General features: G+C 45.6%; 1 protein-coding gene across 1 annotated transcript; it reads right to left on the bottom strand.

Annotated features, from left to right (window-relative positions):
- Positions 1–14,581: 14,581 nt before the first annotated feature.
- LOC120083917 (aquaporin PIP2-2-like) lies at positions 14,582–15,134 on the bottom strand. Its single transcript, XM_090316917.1, has 2 exons — positions 14,999–15,134; positions 14,582–14,895 (listed from the first exon to the last, which is right to left on the bottom strand). The coding sequence occupies exons 1-2, from the start codon at positions 15,101–15,103 to the stop codon at positions 14,785–14,787; spliced, it is 216 nt and encodes a 71-aa protein (XP_090173043.1). The 5' UTR covers positions 15,104–15,134; the 3' UTR covers positions 14,582–14,784.
- Positions 15,135–15,388: the final 254 nt, after the last annotated feature.

The following is a 15,388-nucleotide window of genomic DNA, read 5'->3' as shown; positions in this document are numbered from 1 at the left end:
ACCTTCCGGAGCGAAAAAGTGCGAAAACAGACCCAGAGGTTAAGAATGATGAAAAAAAGTCATGTGCCAGACGGTTTTGCAAACGGAGCTCGTTTGGTGCCCCAAATGGCCCCCGGGGCCACGGGGCCCACTTTTTGTGTCGAACCTTCATGCGTAAAAATGCGCAAAAACAAACCCAAGGGTTAAAAACTATGAAAAAAAGGCGTGTGCTAGACAATTTTGCAAACGGAGCTCGTTTGGTGCCTCAAACGGCCCCCGACGCCCCACGGGGGTGTGGGGCCTCGCTGGGGTGTCGTCAGGCACTGCTAGGGTGTTGCGGGGTTGCCACAATGGCCCAATTTTTGTGTGCAAACCTTCTATCATGAAAAAGAGCGAAAAGGGACCCAGGGGTTAAGAACTATGAAAAAAAGTCGTGTGCAACACGATTTTGGGAATGGAGCTCGTTTGTTGCCCCAAATGGCCCCCGAGGCCAACTTTTTGTGCCCAAACCTTCCGGTGTGAAAGTGCGTGAAAATAGAACCAGAGGTTAAGAACTATGAAAAATCACATGGTTTTGCGAACAGAGCTCGTTTGGTGCCCCAAACAGGCCCCGGGGCCCCACAGGCTGCACCGGGGGGCCATTTTTTATGCGCGAACCTTCGGAGTGACGAAGCACGAAAACGGACCCAGGGGTTAAGAATAATGAAAAAAAGTCATTGCTATACGGTTTTGCGAACGGGACTCGTTTGGTGTCCCAAATAGCCCCCAGGGCTCACTTTTTGTGTCCGAACCTTTCAGCGCGAAAATGCATGAAAATGGAACCAGGGGTTAAGAACTACAAAAAAAAGCTTTGTGCCATACGGTTTTGGGAATGGAGCTCGTTTGGTGCCCCAAACAGCCCCTGGGGCCTCGGGGCCCACTTTTTGTGCCCGAACCTTCCAACGCGAAAACGTGTGAAAACGAACCCAGGGGTTAAGAATTATGAAAAAAAGTCGTGTGCGAGACAGTTTTGGGAACGGAGCTCATTTGGTGCCCCAAACGACCCCTGGGGCCCCAAGGCCCACTTTATGTGCCCGAACCTTCCAGCACGAAAACAGAACCAGAGGTTAAAAATTATGAAAAAAAGCTGTGTGCTAGACGGTTTTGCGAATGGAGCTCGTTTGGTGACCTAAACGGCCACGCGGGCTACACCGAAGGGCTGTTTTTTGTGCACGAACCTTTCAGAGCGAAAAAGTGTGAAAACGGACCCAGGGATTAAGAATGATGAAAAAAGTCGTGTGCCAGACGATTTTCCGAACGGAGCTTGTTTGGTAGCCAAACGGCCCCCAGGCCACGGGGCCTATTCTTTGTGCCCGAACCTTCCAGCGTGAAAATGCGCAAAAATGGACCAAGGTAAGAACTATGAAAAAAAGGTGTGTTCCAGAAGGTTTTGCGAATAAAGGTCGTTCGGTGCACCAAACGGGTCCCAGGGCCCAGCGAGGGTGTCGCGGGGCCTTGCTGGGATGTCCAAGGCCTCGCTAGGGTGTCGCCAGGCACTGCTAGGGTGTAGTGGGGCTACCACGGGGTCCAATTTTTGTGCGCGAACCTTCCGTCATGAAAAAGCGCCCAGGGGTTAAGAACTATGATAAACGTTGTGTGCCAGACGGTTTTGGGAACGGAGCTTGTTTGGTGCCCCAAACGGCCCCTACGACCCCGGAGCCCACTTTTTGTGCCCGAACCTTGCGGCGCAAAAATGCACAAAAACAGAACCAAGGGTTAAGAACTATGAAAAAAAGTTGTGCCAAACGGTTTTGCGAATGGAGCTCGTTTGGTGCCCCAAACGACCCCCGAGGCCCCGCGGGCTGCGCCCGGGGGCTGTTTTTTTGTGCGAACCTTCCGGAGCGAAAAAGTGCAAAAATGGACCCAGGGGTTAAGAATTATGAAAAAAAAGTCATGTGCCAGATGGTTTTGCGAACGGAGTTCATTTAGTGCCCTAAACGGCCCCCGCGGTCGCAGGGTCCAATTTTTGTGCTCGAACCTTCCAGCGCGAAAATGCGTGAAAATGGACACAGGGGTTAAGAACTATGAAAAAAGGCATGTGTCAGAAGGTTTTACGAATAGAGCTCATTTGGTGCCTCAAACGGTCCCCAGTGCCGTGTGGGGATGTTAGGGCCTCACCAGGGTGCCGCAGAGACTCAATGGGGTGTTGCCAGGCACTGCTGGGGTGTCACGGGGCCCAATTTTTGTGTGCGAACCTTCCGTCATGAAAAAGCGCGAAAACGAACCCAGGGGTTAAGAACTATGACAAAAAGCCGTGTGCCACACGATTTTGAGAATGGAGCTCGTTTGGTGCCCCAAATGGCCCCCGGGGCCCACTTTTTCTGCCTGAACCTTCCCGTGCGCAAAAGTGTGAAAACGAAACCAGGGATTAAGAACTATGGAAAAAAAAAACTATGTGCCAGATGTTTTTGCAAATAAAGCTCGTTTGGTGGCCAAAACGACCCCAAGAGCTCCGCGGGCTATGTCGGGGGACCGTTTTTTGTGCGCGAACTTTCGGAGTGAAAAAGCCCGAAAACGGACCTAGGGGTTAAGAATGGTGAAAAAAAGTCATGTGCCTGACAATTTTGCGAACGGAGCTAGTTTAGTGCCCCAAACAGCCCCCGGGGCCACGCGGGGGTGTCGCAGGGCCTCACTGCGGTGTCGCCAGCACTGCTGGGGTGTCCGAGGGCTACCACGGAGCCCAATTTTTGTGTGCGAACCTTTCGTCACGAAAAAGCGCAAAAACGGACTAAGGGTTAAGAACTATGAAAAAAAGCCGTGTGCCAGACGGTTTTGCGAATGGAGCTCGTTTTGTGCCCCAAACGGCCCTCGAAGCCCCGAGAAGGTGTCACATGGCCCTGCGGGGCTGTCGCGAGGCCTCGTTAAGGTGTCGCAGAGCCTCGCTAAGGTGTCGTGGGGCATTGGTGGGTGTCGCGGGGTTGCCACGGGGCCCAATTTTTGTGCGCGAACCTTCCGTCACGAAAAAGCGTGAAAACGGACCTAGGGCTTAAAAACTATGAAAAAAAGTCGTGCGCCAGTCGTTTTAGGGAACGGCGCTCGTTTGGTGCCCGAAACGGCCCCCGGGGCCCCAGGGCCCACTTTTTGTGTCTGAACCTTCCAGCGCGAAAATGCGCGAAAACGAAACCAGGGGTTAATACCTTTGAAAAAAAGCTGTGTGTCAGGCGGTTTTGCGTACGGAGCTCGTTTGGGACTCCAAACGGCTTCGGGGACCTGCGGGCTGCGCCAGGGGGACATTTTTTGTGCACGAACCTTTCGGAGCGAAAAAGCGCAAAAACGGACCCAGGGGTTAAGAATGATGAAAAAAAGTTCTGTGCCAGACGGTTTTGCGAATGGAGCTCGTTTGGTGCCCCAAACGGACCCCCAGGGCTGCGGAGCCCTCTTTTTGTGCTCGAACCTTCCGGCCCGAAAATGTGCGAAAACGGACCAAGGGATTAAGAACTATGAAAAAAGGTGTGTGCCAGAAGGTTTTGTGAACGGAGCTCATTTGGTTCCCCAAGCGGTCCCCGGCGGTGTCGTGGGGCCTCGCTGGGGTGTCGCCAGGCACTGTTGGGGTGCTGTGGGGCTCAATTTTTGTGTGCAAACCTTCCATCACGAAAAAGCGCAAAAACGGACCCAGGGGTTAAGAACTATGACAAAAAGTCATGTGCCACACGGTTTTGAGAATAGAGCTCGTTTGGTGCCCCAAACGACCCCCGGGGCCGCGGGGCCCACTTTTTGTGCCCGAACCTTCCAATGCACGAAAGTAAAAAAATGGAACTAGGGGTTAAGAACTATCAAAAAAAGCTATGAACTAGACGGTTTCGCGAACGGAGCTTGTTTGGTGCCCAAAACGGCCCCCAGGGCCCCGCAGGTTGCATCGAGGGGCTGTTTTTTGTGCGCGAACCTTCCGAAGCGAAAAAGCGTGAAAACAAAGGCAGGGGTTAAGAATGGTGAAAAAAAGTTGTGTGCTAGACGGTTTTGGGAATAGAGCTCGTTTGGTGCCCCAAACAGCTATCGGGCCCGGCGGGTGTGCCCTAGGGCTCAATTTTTGTGCGCGAACTTTCCGGCAAGCGAAAAGTTGAAAACGAACCCAAGGGTTCAGAACGATCAGAAAAAGCCATGTGCCATACGGTTTTGGGAATGGAGCTGGTACCCCAAACGGCTATCGAACCCAGCATGGGTACCTCGCGGCCCAATTTTTGTGCGCGAACTTTCCGTCGAGCAAAAATTTGAAAACGGACCCAAGGGTTCAATACGATGAGAAAAAGTTGTGTGCCAGATGATTTTGGGAACGGAGCTCGATTGGTGCCCCAAACGGCTATTTGGCCTGGCGGGTGTGCCCCGGGACAAACTTTTGTGCGCGAACTGTCCGACAGACAAAAATTTGAAAACGAACCCAGCAGTTCAGAATGATGAGAAAAATTCGTGCGCCAAATGGTTTTGGGAACAGAGCTCGTTTGGTGCGCCAAACAGCTATCGGGCTCAGAGTGCCCCGGTGCCCAATTTTTGTGCGCGAACTTTCCAACGGGCAAAAATTTGAAAACAGACCTAAGGGTTCAGAACGATGAGAAAAAGCCATGCGCCAGAGGTTTTGGGAACGGAGCTCTTTTGGTGGCCCAAACGCCTATTGGGCATGGCGGGGGCTCCCTGGGGCCAATTTTTTGTGCGCAAACTTTCTGACGGGCGAAACATTGAAAACAAACCCAGAGGTTTAGAATGATGAAAAAAATATGTGCGCCAGACAGTTTTAGGAACGGAGCTCGTTTTGTGCATCAAACGTCTATCGGGCCCGGCGGGCGTTCCCCGGGACTCAATTTTTGTGTGCAAACTTTCCTGCGGGCGAAAATTTGAAAACTGACCCAGGGTTCAGAACGATGAGAAAATATCGTGCGCCAAAAGGTTTTGGGAACAGAGCTCATTTGGTGGTCTAAATGGCTATCGGGCACGGCGGGGGTGCCCTAGGCCAACTTTTTGTGCGTAAACTTTCCTGTAGGCGAAACATTGAAAAGGGACCCAGGGGTTCAAAACAATGAGAAAAAGTCGTGCACCAGACGGTTTTGGGAACAAAGCTCGTTTGGTGCCCCAAATGGCTATTGGGCACGGTGCAGGTGCCCCGGGGCCCAATTTTTGTACGCGAACTTTCCGTCAAGCGAAAATTTGAAAACGAACCCAGTGGTTCAGAACGATGAGAAAAAGCTATGTGCTAGACAGTTTTGGGAACGGAGCTCGTTTGGTGCCCCCAAATGGCTACCGGGGCCCGCGGGCTGCCCTGGGGCCCAATTTTTATGGGCGAACTTTCCGGCGGGTGAAAATTTGAAAACGGACCCAATGGTTCAGAACGATGAGAAAAAGTCGTGTGGCAGATGATTTTGGGAACGATCTCATTTGGTACCCCAAACGGCTATCGGCCTGGCGGGGGTGCACTGGGGCCTAATTTTTGTACGCGCACTTTCCGACGAGCGAAAATTTGAAAACGAACCCAGATATTCAGAACGATGAGAAAAAGCCATGCACCAGACGGTTTTGGGAATGGAGCTCGTTTGGTGTACCAAATGGCTATCGGGCCCGGCGGGGGTGCCCCGAGGTCCAACTTTTGTGGGCGAACTTTTTGACAGGCGAAAATTTGAAAACGGACCCAGGGGTTCAGAACAATGAGAAAAAGCCGTGCGCAATACAGTTTTGGGAACGGAGCTTGTTTGGTGCCCTAAACGGCTACCAAGCCCAGCGGGGGTGCCCCAGGGCCCAATTTTTGTGCACAAACTTTCCGGCGGGCGAAAATTTAAAAACGAACCCAGGAGTTCAGAACGATGAGAAAAGTTATGCGCTAGACGGTTTTGGGAACGGAGCTCGTTTGGTGCCTCAAACGGCTATCGGTCCCGGTGGGGTAGCCCCAAGACCCAATTTTTGTGAGCGAACTTTCCTTTGAGCGTAAATTTGAAAATATACCCAGCAATTCAAAACGATGAGAAAAAGTAGTGCGCGAAACGGTTTTGGAAAAGGCGCTAGTGCCCCAAATGGCTATCGGGCCCGGTGGGGTGCCTCGGGCCTAAATTTTTGTGTGCGAACTTTCCGGGGGCGAAAATTTGAAAACGTACTTTGGGGCTCAGAACGATGAGAAAAAGTCGTATGCAAGACGGTTTTGGGAATGGAGCTCATTTGGTGCCCCAAACGGCTATCGGGCTCGACGGGGTTGCCCTGTGGCCTAATTTTAGGGCGCGAACTTTCCGACGGGCGAAATTTTGAAAACGGACTCCGGGGTGCAGAACGATGAGAAAAAGTCGTGCGCCATACGGTTTTGGAAATAGAGCTCATTTGGTGCCCCAAACAGCTATCGGGCCTGAAGGGAATGCGTTGGGGCCTAATTTTTGTGCACGAACTTTCCAACAGTCGAAATTTTGAAAATGGATCAACAAGTTTAGAACGATGAGAAAACATAGTGCCCCATATGGTTTAGGGAAAGGAGCTCGTTTGGTGCCCCAAACGGCTATCGGGCCCCAAAGGGGTGCCCCCGTGCCCAATTTTTGTCCGCGAACTTTTCAGCGGGCAAAAATTTGAAAATAGACCGAAGTGTTCAGAACGATGAGAAAAAGCCATACGCCAGACGGTTTCGGGAATGAAACTCGTTTGGTGCCCTCAACGGCTATCGGGCCCCATGGGGTGCCCAAGGACCCAATTTTATTGTGCAAATTTTCCGGTGGGCGAAAATTTGAAAATGGATCGAGGGATTCAAAACGATGAGAAAAAATCATTCGCCAAACGATTTTACGAACAAAGCTCGTTTGGTGTCCCAATCCGCTATCGAGCCCGGCAGGGGTGGCTCGGGGCACAATTTTTGTGTGTGAACTTTCCGCCAGGCGAAAATTTGAAAACAGACCCAGGGGTTTAAGAGGACGAGAAAAAGTTGAACGCCAGACAGTTTATGGAACGGAGCTCGTTTGGTGCCCCAAACGGCTATAAGGCCCAACGGTGGTGCCTTGGGGTCAAATTTTTGTGTGCCAACTTTCCCACGGGTGAAAATTTGAAAACGAACCTAGGGATTCAGAACGATGAAAAAAAGTCGTGTGCAAGACGGTTTTGGGAACGGAGCTCGTTTGGTGTCCCAAACGGCTATCGGGCCCGACAGGAGTGCCCCAGGGCCCAATTTTTGTGCGCAAACTTTCCGGCGGGCAAAAATTTGGACCCAAGGGTTCAGAACGATCAGAAAAAGCCATGTGTCAGACGGGTTTAGGAACGGAGCTCGTTTGGTGTCCCAAACGACCATCGGGTCAAGCAAGGGTGCCTTGGAGCCCAATTTTTGTGTGCGAACTTTTCGGCGGGCGAAAATTTGAAAACGGACCTAGGAGTTCAGAACGATGAGAAAAAATCGTGCGCCAGACAGTTTTAGGAATGAGGCTCATTTAGTGCCCCAAATGGCTATCGGGCCTGGCAGGGGTGCCCCGGGGCCCAATTTTTGTGCACGAACATTCCTGCGATCGAAAATTTAAAAACAGACCCACAGGTTCAGAACGATGAGAAAAAGTCGTGCGCTAGACGATTTTGGAATGGAGCTCGTTTGGTACCCTAAACGGCTATCGGGCCCGGTGGGGGTGCCCCGGAGCCTAATTTTTGTGCGCAAACTTTCCTGCAAGCGAGAATTTGAAAACGAACCCGGGGGTTCAGAACGATGAGAAAAAATCGTGCACTAGACGGTTTTGGGACGGAGCTCGTTTGGTGCCCCAAACGTCTATCGGGACCGACGGGGGTGCTCCTAGGCCAAATTTTTATGCGTGAACATTCCAACGAGTGAAAATTTGAAAAAGGACGCAGGGGTTTAGAAGGATGAGAAAAAGTCGTGCATCAGACAGTTTTAGGAACATGGCTCATTTGGTGCCCCAAACGGCTATTGGGCCTAGCGGGGGTGCCCTGAGGCCCGATTTTTGTGCACGAACTTTCTGCCGGGCGAAAATTTGAAAACAGATTCAAGGGTTCAGAACAATAAGAAAAAGTCGTGCGCCATACGGTTTTGGAAATGGAGCTCGTTTGGTGCCCTAAACGGCTATCGGGCCCGACGGGGGTGCCCCGGAGCCCAATTTGTGTGTGTGAACTTTCTTGCGGGCAAAAATTTTAAAACAGACCCAGGGGTTCAGAACGATGAGAAAAATTCGTGCACCAAACAGTTTTATGAACGAAGCTTGTTTTGTGCCTCAAACAGCTATCGGGCCGGCGGAAGGTCCCAGGGACCAAATATTTTTGCACGAGCTTTCTAGCGGGCGAAAATTTGAAAACGGACCCAAGGGTTTAGAAGGATGAGAAAAAGTCGTGTGCCAGACGGTTTTGGGAAAGGAGCTCGTTTGGTGAAGCAAACAGCTATTGGGCCCAGCGGGGGTGCCCGGGGGCCAAATTTTTATGCCGCGAATTTTTTATAATGGGCAGAAATGTACGTTATCATAGTGCTAAGTTCTTAAACAATGCTGGCTTGCATTGACAAAATATGTTAGATTGCGTCCAAAAAGTATCAAATTCATAATATTGCGGTCGTATGCGTTCATCGCATAGAAACAGTTGATTTTTGTGTTTTTATGCAGAATATGCGTTGACGCAAGGCAGAATTTGCGATCATAGGAAATCATTGGTCGAGCACAGCATTACCGTAAGGCTTTGCGATGATTGTGCTAGCAAACTTGATGCGTTATTTTATGAAGTGAGATTATGGATGAAATACGATGGTGAAAAATGCATTGAGCACTCAAGTTTTCTCAGTGGAATCCAAGTGTAAACCCCACTGAGTTCCTGGTAAGTCCAGGTTCGAACTCAGGGACTTGTGAAAACAGGTTACGATGGTAATTTTTAGAAAACTTTGCGGTAACCGGTAACTCAATTGATTGTTTGTTTGTTTGTTGATTGCGGTAATGAAAAATAAAAAAAATGCGGTGAATTTGAGAAAAGTCGGGTTGTGTGATAGATGCACTAAGTATGCAGATGAACGGGTTGAGAAGGTCTTTAGCTAGCGTTACTTGGGAATGCGTCAGACTATGCAATCATGCTACAACCATGCACCGCAAGTCATTTTCCAATACAAATACGATGCTTCTAAGTCTAGGACGCATGTGTTGAATGCAAAAGTGTCCATAGAGCTTATTCCTAAGTCTCAACTCTTGTACTATGCGATGATGCAAGATGCATAAAGGCAAGATGACCGCACACAATCATATCCTATCTCTAGGATGCATGCGATGCGTTAATAGCAAACAGTGCTTATTCCTAAGCTCCTATCTCTTGATTATCCATTCTAATCTGAATCTTCCGAACCTAGATTCTAACCTGACTTTCCCAAGCCTAGATCCTGTCCTTAGACTACCCTCCCGAGTATCTCTAATGGACGAATGAAGCATACATAAAACAAGATAATCGCATAGAATGAAGATTCTCAGCTATGCTAGCTAAATGCTTCTCAACCCATTCAACAGATTTAGCTACTCATGCATAAATAACAAAGAGTGAACAGATATAGAGAAGTAAATTCCATTTTTATAAATGAGTTTGAGTACAAAATAACAATGGAATATAAAGGTAGAGAGCCTGGTAGCAATTCCTTGCTGACCGAGGCTTTTACATTGTCAATCTCTATTCGGTTCAAAAGATATTCCTGCTTTCGCAGGAGACGACCCTCTCTCTGTTCTTGAAGCTTCCGACGCTCTCCCAAGCTTACCGGAACGATCTATCGGCACAACCTTCTTCTCTCACGTCCACTTTAAAGTAAAAGAAAATCTAAGAACAAGGCTAAACTATGAATGGAACTTGTGAACTCGTGAGATGGTGAACTGATGGAACCCCTTTCCTGAAGGATGCCTTTGGTATTTATAGAGTTTCGGGGTGAAGAAGACTTCTCTCTTATGATTGCATAGATGAGATGGCTTTAATTCCCTGACTGATGCGCCGAATATTTGTCACCGAAAAGCTGAATGTACTTGTTATCGTTAGCGGCTGTTAGCTTAATTCGGATTCGACCGTCATCAGCTTTCAGTCCCATCGTAATTAATTATGCCTTTCACTCAGATGCGCACACCAAGTTGCGCCCACCAAGTTGCAGAAATCCTTCTTGAGCAATTGTTTGCAAGCACAATCACCGCAAAGCCTTGCGGTAATGCTGCACTCGACCAATGATTTCCTATAATCACAATTTTCGCCTTGCGTCAACGCATATTCTGCATAAAAACACAAAAAACAACTGTTTCTATGCGATGAATGCATGCGACCGCAATATTATGAATTTGATGCTTTTTGGATGCAATCTAACATATTTTGTCAATGCATGCCAGCATTGTTTAAGAACTTAGCACTATGATAAAATGCATTTCTGCCCGTTATCAATTTTTCGGCGGGTGAAAATTTAAAACGGACCTAAGGGTTCAGAATGATAAGAAAAAGCCGTGCGCCAGACGGTTTTGGGAACGGAGCTCGTTTGGTGCCCCAAACGGCTATCGAGCCCGGCGGAGGTCCTCGGGGCCCAATTTTTGTGTGCGAACTTTCCTTCGAGCGGAAATTTAAAAATGGACCCCGGGGTTCAGAACGATGAGAAAAATCTATGCGCCAGACGGTTTTGAGAACGGAGCTTATTTGGTGCCCCAAATAGCTATCAGTCCCGCGGGGTTGCCCCGAGGCCCAATTTTTTTGCGCGAACTTTCCTTCAAGCGAAAATTTGAAAATGGACCAGTGGTTCAGAACGATGAGGAAAATTCGTGCCCCAAATGGTTTTGGGAATGGAATTCGTTTGGTGCCCCAAACAACTATCGAGACCGGCGGGGGTGCCTCGGGGCCCGATTTTTGTGCGCGAACTTTCTGGCAGGCTAAAATTTGAAAACGAACCCAAAGGTTCAAAACGATGAGAAAAAGTCATGCGCCAAATGGTTTTGGGAACGGAGCTCGTTTGGTGCCCCAAACGGCCATCAGGCCCAGACAGGGGTGCCTCAGGGCCCAAATTTTGTGCGCGAACTTTCCGGCGAGTGAAAATTTGAAAATGAACCCAGTGGTTCAGAACGATGAGAAAAGGTCGTGCGCCAGACGATTTTGAGAACTGAGCTCGTTTGGTGCCTCAAACGGCTATCGGGCCCCGCGGGAGTTCCTTGGGACAAATTTTTTGTGCGCGAACTTTCTGGCGGGCAAAAATTTTAAAACGGACTCAGGGGTTCACAACGATGAAAAAAAACCATGCATCAGAAGGTTTTAGGAACGGAGCTCGTTTGGTGCCCAAAACTGCTATCAAGCCCGGCGGGGGTCAATGGGGCCCAATTTTTCGGCGCGAACTTTCATGCGGGCAAAAATTTGAAAATGGACCCAGGTGTTCAGAACGATGACAAAAGTCGTGTGTCAGACAGTTTTGGGAACGGAGCTCGTTTGGTGCCCCAACGGCTATCGGGTCCGGCGGAGGTGCCCTAGGACACAAGTTTTGTGCGCAAACATTCCAGCGGGCAAAATTTTGAAAACGAACCCAGGGGTTCAAAACGATGAGAAAAAGTTGTGCGTCAGACGATTTTTGAAACAGAGCTCGTTGGTGCCCCAAACGGCTATCGGGCCCTGCGGGGGTGCCCCGGGGCCTAATTTTTGTGCGTGAACTTTCCGGCGGGCGAAAATTTTAAAACGGATCCAGGGGTTCAGAACGATGAGAAAAATTCGTGCACTAGACGGTTTTGGGAACGGAGCTCGTTTAGTTCCTCAAATGGCTATCGGGCCCGACGGGTGGCCTCGGGGCCCAATTTTTGTGCGCGAACTTTCCAGCGAGTGAAAATTTGAAAACGGACTCTGGGGTTCAGAACGATGAGAAAAAGCTGTGGGCCAGAAAATTTTAGGAATGGAGCTCGTTTGTTAACAGCTATCGAGCCCGACGGGGGTGCCCCGAGGCCCAATTTTTGTGTACGATCTTTCCGGCGGGCCAAAATTTGAAAATGGACACAAGAGTTCTGAACGATGAGAAAAAGTCGTGCGCCGGACGATTTTCAGAACAGGGTTCGTTTGGTGCCCCAGACAGCTATCGGGCCTAGCGGGGGTGCCTAGGGCCCAATTTTTTTGCTCGAACTTTCTGGCGAGTGAAAATTTGAAAATGAACCCAGGGGTTCTGAACGATGAGAAAAAGTCATGCGCCAGACGATTTTTGGAACGAAGCTCGTTTGGTGCCGCAGACGGTTATCGAGCCCGGCGGGGGTGCCCCAGGGCCCAATTTTTTAGCCTGAAACCATCTTTAATTAAAGGGTTTTAATAACACTATCGTTAATGTCGGTTGCCTTAAATTCTTATAGTGTGAATAGGGATTATTTGAGATAAAACATTATTTTTATTTTTATTTTTCCCTTCTTTTAAGGTGAAAAGGATTTTTAGAGATAAAATCTATTTTTAATTTAAAAAATCCCTTTTATTTGAGGTGAATTAATGATTATAAATGTGACTTTTTTTTTATTAAAAAAATCCTTCTTTTAACGTGAATAGGGATTGCTAAAGAACTTAGAGACATGTATGACACTATTTTATTTTATATTTTAAAAAGTATGACACATAAACTTGTGTTATTCGAAATATATATTTCACAAGGAAGAACACAACTACTAAATATAAAAATAAAAATGAGGAGGAAATAACTATGTAACCAAGATATATACTTCCTAAAGAAAACTCAATGTAATCCCCAAAACGAAGTAACCGTTGGAGTAGAAATATGTTAGTTATCTTCTTACTTCATGCTACTTGATGAGTGCCAAAAGATTTGTCTTCATCAATCTTAGTTTGTTTTATATCAATGTGATGCATCAAATTACGTTTTCCTTTTTTTTTTCTTTGCTTCCTCTACTTTCTCGATTTCATAGCTCCCAATTATGCATTTTGGTAAAACAATAAGAAAGAAAAGAGATAAACGATGAAAACTTGGGGTATAATTGAGTTAATTTATAGAGGAAATTTATATTCAAATCTTAATTTAATTTAATCTCAAATCAAATGCTTAACCTTAAAATGTGATCTATTTTAATGTGTGTGTATGCCAAAAATAGTATCAAATTTTGATTTTTTTTTTTTTTGTATTTTTACGTGTGATGCTTAAAACTATGGAGAAAAGTTTATCTAGTGATTTAAATATCAAATTATCTAAGATAACCCTATAGTCATCATCTAAGAGGGACAAAAACGGAAATCAAAAGTTCTTCCCCATACACTACTACAGAAATTGGATTACTTTATGTTTTTCGAATATAAAATAGAGGGTATACTTGACGCTAATAAAAATGTCGTGTATTCGACTGTCAAGTATAATGTCATAATTTGATACTGTAAAAACGTTAAGAGAAATAATTTTTTATACAATTTCCGTGTCAAGAAATATAATACACTTGACACTGATGACATGTCAAGTGTATTAATTCTTGACACTTATTATTGTGATTACTCTTGACATTTTTTATTTGTCAAAAAAATCTTGACACGAAATAATGGTCAAGTAATCTAATTCTTGACACATTTCCAATGTCATCTATGCTTTTTTTTCCCATTTCTCATTTCCTGCATTACATTTGTTCCAATAAGACAATTTCATCAACTAAACAATTGCACATATTTCAGATCTACATATCAGCCCAATATATCCAACATAACAATTCGGAATACTAAAATAAACAATTCCATTCTTCTATTACTCATGTCTATATGAACAATTCCAAAATTTACAGGACCAATTGTACAGTCTATCACCCCACCCCAATATATGATAATTCCAAAATTGTAAGACCAATCTATATGTGCTATGTATTCCAAAAATCACAAGACTAAAATTATATCCTCCACCACACATTTCTTTGAAGTATATAACCTATAATGGCTGAACAAAATATTTACATAAAAAAAAAAAAAAAAAAGTTTGGGGATCATTCCCATGTAGCCACATACACAAAATTTATAGGAAGTCCATCAGATATAACGACCTAAATATTCAGCCTATTCCACGCGTATTTCATCCAATTCAAGTTGCGAGTACGAGCTCCTCGTATCAACCTATAAAACATAGAAAGTGAAATATACATATTTATTTACTATTTACACTACCTATAATATTATAATATATATAAGTAGTTTAAAAACATACCGCATCTATGATAATATTCTTCTCTTTAGTCACGATTTCTCGCGTATATCTCATAACATAATACCCATATTCGACAGTTCCCACTTGTAAAGGACACTACAATACAAAGCCAATAATTAATACACATATCATACAGATGCATTAAATAAACATCATTCTATTAATTTTTTCGATGCTCTTATACTTACCTTTACTGTTTTCCAGAATGTGGTTTTTTGAGTCTTTTGCAAATTTTTTTTAGACTAAAATATGGTCATTGCCCTACATTCGTCAAAGAGTATAGCATAATGAAATAAACATTACACCAAAAAAAAACAAACAAACAAACAAACTCAAGCAAAGTTAGCTTACATATTTGTTATGTATTTGATCTCTTCTAGTGAATTTGTTCTTAATGAGTCAAGATAGTACTCCACGTCATCATACGCATTAATAACAATTAACGACCAATGATCACTAAATAAAATACACAACTAATTAGTATGGAACATGAAGGTAACTCATTACATTAAGGTAGAACAAAGTACAAAGAGCTTTCAAGTACAATGATCCCAACACAATTCTACATTGGAACAAAACAGGAAAAGGTAGAATATGAGTATAAGGTTCTGAACATGAGTATAACTAATTATACTTACCCAGAATTATAAGGAGCCAAACTAATATTTGATTAAATGTGGACTTAATCAAGAGCTTGAGAATGATCCTAGAGCTTTGGCTGCTCCAGCTCTTAATATGAATTGGTGATAAATGGCAGCTATGGCAGCTCCAATGAAAGGTCCAACCCAAAATATCCACTGTTCAAAACCACAAACAAATTAACGTTAGACTAAATAATATTTCTGGAATTTAGAATGAAGAGGAAATTAAATTGGTTTTTATATATATATATATTTATACTTGATCATCCCATGGCTTGGATTTGTTGAACACAACTGCAGCTCCAAAGCTTCTAGTTAGGTTGATGCTGGTGCCGGTGATCGGAATTGTGGCCAAGTGAACCATGAACACCGCAAACCCAATTGGGAGTGGTGCCAAAACCTTTCATTTCAAATATTAAAAAAAACATTAATTCTATTTGTAATGTCATTTTCGATCTCATTAATATTGAATAGTATGGATATTGAACTTACGGGGACATGGGAGTCTAGCATTTCTCTTAGGATAGGTAGGAGAAAAAATAGTGTAAACGAGAACGAATGTACCGATGATCTCGGTAGCTAAACCGGTGCCGATGTTGTAGTCGTCGGCGAGCGAGTTGGCTCGACCACCGTACTTATTGTAGTGAGC

The sequence above is a fragment of the Benincasa hispida genome, chromosome 8 (genome assembly GCF_027475165.1).
Source record: "Benincasa hispida cultivar pf3 chromosome 8, pf3_genome.v1.1, whole genome shotgun sequence".
Classification (NCBI taxonomy): domain Eukaryota; kingdom Viridiplantae; phylum Streptophyta; class Magnoliopsida; order Cucurbitales; family Cucurbitaceae; genus Benincasa; species Benincasa hispida.
This window is presented reverse-complemented; position numbering and strand designations above follow the sequence as displayed.